General features: G+C 43.2%; 1 protein-coding gene across 1 annotated transcript in view; it reads right to left on the bottom strand.

Annotated features, from left to right (window-relative positions):
• LOC130587863 (methanethiol oxidase-like) overlaps window positions 1-2,935 on the bottom strand; it is a 12,513-nt gene that overhangs the window by 5,925 nt on the left and 3,653 nt on the right. Inside the window, exons 2-3 of the mRNA XM_057388831.1 lie at window positions 2,032-2,174; window positions 743-935 (exon numbers count right to left, since the gene is read on the bottom strand). Of these exons, the coding sequence (XP_057244814.1) occupies window positions 743-935; window positions 2,032-2,174 (336 nt within the window). The remainder of the gene's footprint in view (window positions 1-742; window positions 936-2,031; window positions 2,175-2,935) is intronic.

Below are 2,935 nucleotides of genomic sequence, written 5' to 3' on the forward strand. Positions count from 1 at the left end.
AAAAAGGGGGAAAAAGGAGGGAAAAAAGGGGGGAAAAGGGGAGGAAGGGAAAAAGGGGAAAAAGGGGAAATAAAAGGGAATTAAAAAGGGAATAAAAGGGAATAAAAAGGGAATAAAAAGGGAATAAAAAGGGAATAAAGAAGGAAATAGAAGGGGGGAAATGGAATTTAAAAGGGAATTAAAAAGAGAATAACAAAGGGAATAAAAAGGGAATAAAAGGGGAATAAAAATGGGAATAAAAGGGAATTTAAAAGAGAATAAAAAGGGACTAAAAAAGAAAATAAAAAGGGAATAAAAGGAGATTAAAAGGGAATAAAAACGGGAATAAAAGGGGAATAAAAAAGGGAATAAAAGGGAATTTAAAAGGGAATTTAAAAGGGAATAAAAAGGGATAAAAAGGGAATTAAAAAGGGTATAAAAAGGGAATAAAAAAGGGAATAAAAAGGGAATTAAAAAGGGAATAAAAAGGGAAAAAAAGGGGAATAAAAGGGAATAAAAGAGGAATAAAAAAGGGAATAAAAGGAGATTAAATGCGAATAAAAAAGGGAATAAAATGGAATAAAAAAGGAAAAAAGGGAATAAAAAAGGGGAAATAAAAGGGAATAAAAAAGGGAATAAGAAAAGGAATAAAAAGGAATAAAAAGGGAATTAAAAAGGGAATAAAAAGGGAAATAAAAAGGGAATAAAAAGGGAATTTAAAAGGGAATAAAAAGGAAATAAAAAAGGGACTAAAGTGCAATGATTGGCACCTTGTGGATGCGGGGGGCCCGGGGCTCGGTGCCCACGTCCAGCACGTAGATGCGCGAGGAGATGAGCCCCGGCAGCACCAGGCGGTTCCGCGCTTTGCCGGGGTCACCGTGGCAGCTGCTGCAGGCGTTCCAACCCGAGTGGTGCAGCTCATCGGCCACGTTGGGCATGGGCAAACGGTGGATCACCTGGGAATGGGGAAAATGGAGAAAAATTCAGGATTTTCCAGGGAAAAATGGGGTGGGAGTGGTGCAGGGTGATTGGGTTAATAGGGGAATTACTGGGAGAATTATTGGGAGAAGGAAGTTGGATTAGATGGAGTCAATGGATCAGTTGGGAACGGGGAAAATGGTCCAGAATTTGGGATTTTCCAGGGAAAAATGGGGTGGGAGTGGTGCAGGGAGATTGGGTTAACATGGGAATTGTTGGGAGAATTATTGGGAGAATTATTGGGAAAACTGGGAGAGGGGAGTTGGATTGGATGGAGTCAATGGATTACCTGGGAAATGGGGAAAAACCTCCAAAATTCAGGATTTTGCAGCAAAAAATGGGGTGGGGGTAGTGCAGGGAGATTGGGAAAATAGGGGAAATTATTGGGAGAATTATTGGGAGAAGGGAGTTGGACAGGGTGGGATTGATGGAATCAATGGATCACCTGGGAACGGGGGGAATGGGCCAGAATTTGGGATTTTCCATTAAAAAATGGGCTGGGAGTGGTGCAGAGAGATTGGGATAATACAGGAATTATTGGGAGAATTATTGGGAGAAAGATGTTGGATGGACTGGTTTGGATGGAGTCAATGGATCACCTGGGAACGGGGAAAATGGACAAAAATTTGGGATTTTCCAGGAAAAATGGGGTGGAGGTGACACAAGAAGATTGGGATGATACAGGAATTATTGGGAGAATTATTGGGAAAACTGGGAGAAAGAAGTTGGATGGGGTGGGATTTATGGAATCAATGGATCACCTGGGAAATGGGGAAAACCCTCCAAAATCTGGGATTTTACCTCAAAAATAGTGAATGTTTTTTTTTATTCAGGAAGTTTGGAATAGCAGGAGAATTTTTGGAAAAATTATTCGGGAGAATTTTGGGGAGAAGTGAGTTGGATTGGGGCAAGATTTATGGAATCAAAAAATTGGAATAAACCTCCAAAATCCAGGATTTTCCCTCAAAAAAAGTGGACGTTTGTTGTGCAGGGAGCTTTGGGATAATGAGAAAATTATTGGGAAAATTATTGGGAGAAGGGATTTGGATGGGATTTACGGAATCGATGGAAAACCTGGCAGTATTGGGGCGATTTGGGATCCACATCCACCGTGGCCAAAAAATCGGGAATTTTCCTCCCGGTGTTCCGGTAGATGCAGGGCACGTAGATGATCTCCTCACGAGGGCCTGGAAAAACAGGAATTTTGGGAAAAAAATCTGAAGTTAGGTGAGGAAAAACCTCCCCGGAGCCTCTCCCAGGAGTGGGGGTTTTGTGGGGTGGGTGGGGTTGAGTTTTCCTGCTGGTCTGAAGGTTTTTTGGGAATGGGATTTTTTGGGAATGAGGCCCCAAATTCTTGGATTCAAGGTTGGGAAATCTGAAAATTCTTGAATTAAAGGGAAGGAGCCCCAAAATTCTGGGATTGAAGGGAGAGAGAGAGAGACCCAAAATTCTTGGATTCAAGGCTGGGAAACCCCAAAATCTTGGATTCAAGACAAGGAGACCCCAAAATTCTTGGATTGAAAGGAAGGAGCCCCAAAATTCTCAGATCCAAAGAAGGAAGACCCCAAAATTCTTGGACTGAAGGGAGGGAGAGACCCAAAAATCTTGGATTCAAGTCTGGGAAACCCCAAAATTCTTGGATTGAAAGGAAGGAGAAACCCCAGATTCTTGGATTAAAGGGAAGGAGAGACCCCAAATCCTTGAACCCCAAGGAGACCCCAAATCCCTGGATCCAATCCCTGGATCCCAAAATCCCAAAATCCTGAAATCCCGAAATCCCGGAATCCCGGAATCCTGGCCCCTCCGGGGGCGGCTCCGTTGCCCAATCCCGGGGGAAGAACCGGTTTGGGAAGAGCCGGGAACTCCCGGTTTGCCCGAGGTTTCAGGATCCTGGAAATCCTGAAAGGGTCAGGGACAGCGATCCCGGGATTGGAATCACAAAAATCCCAAAGTTTCAGGGACAAGGATCCCAAAAATC

The sequence above is a fragment of the Malurus melanocephalus genome, unplaced genomic scaffold, assembly GCF_030028575.1.
Source record: "Malurus melanocephalus ecotype Western Australia unplaced genomic scaffold, MMel_1.1 scaffold_2588, whole genome shotgun sequence".
NCBI lineage: Eukaryota > Metazoa > Chordata > Aves > Passeriformes > Maluridae > Malurus > Malurus melanocephalus.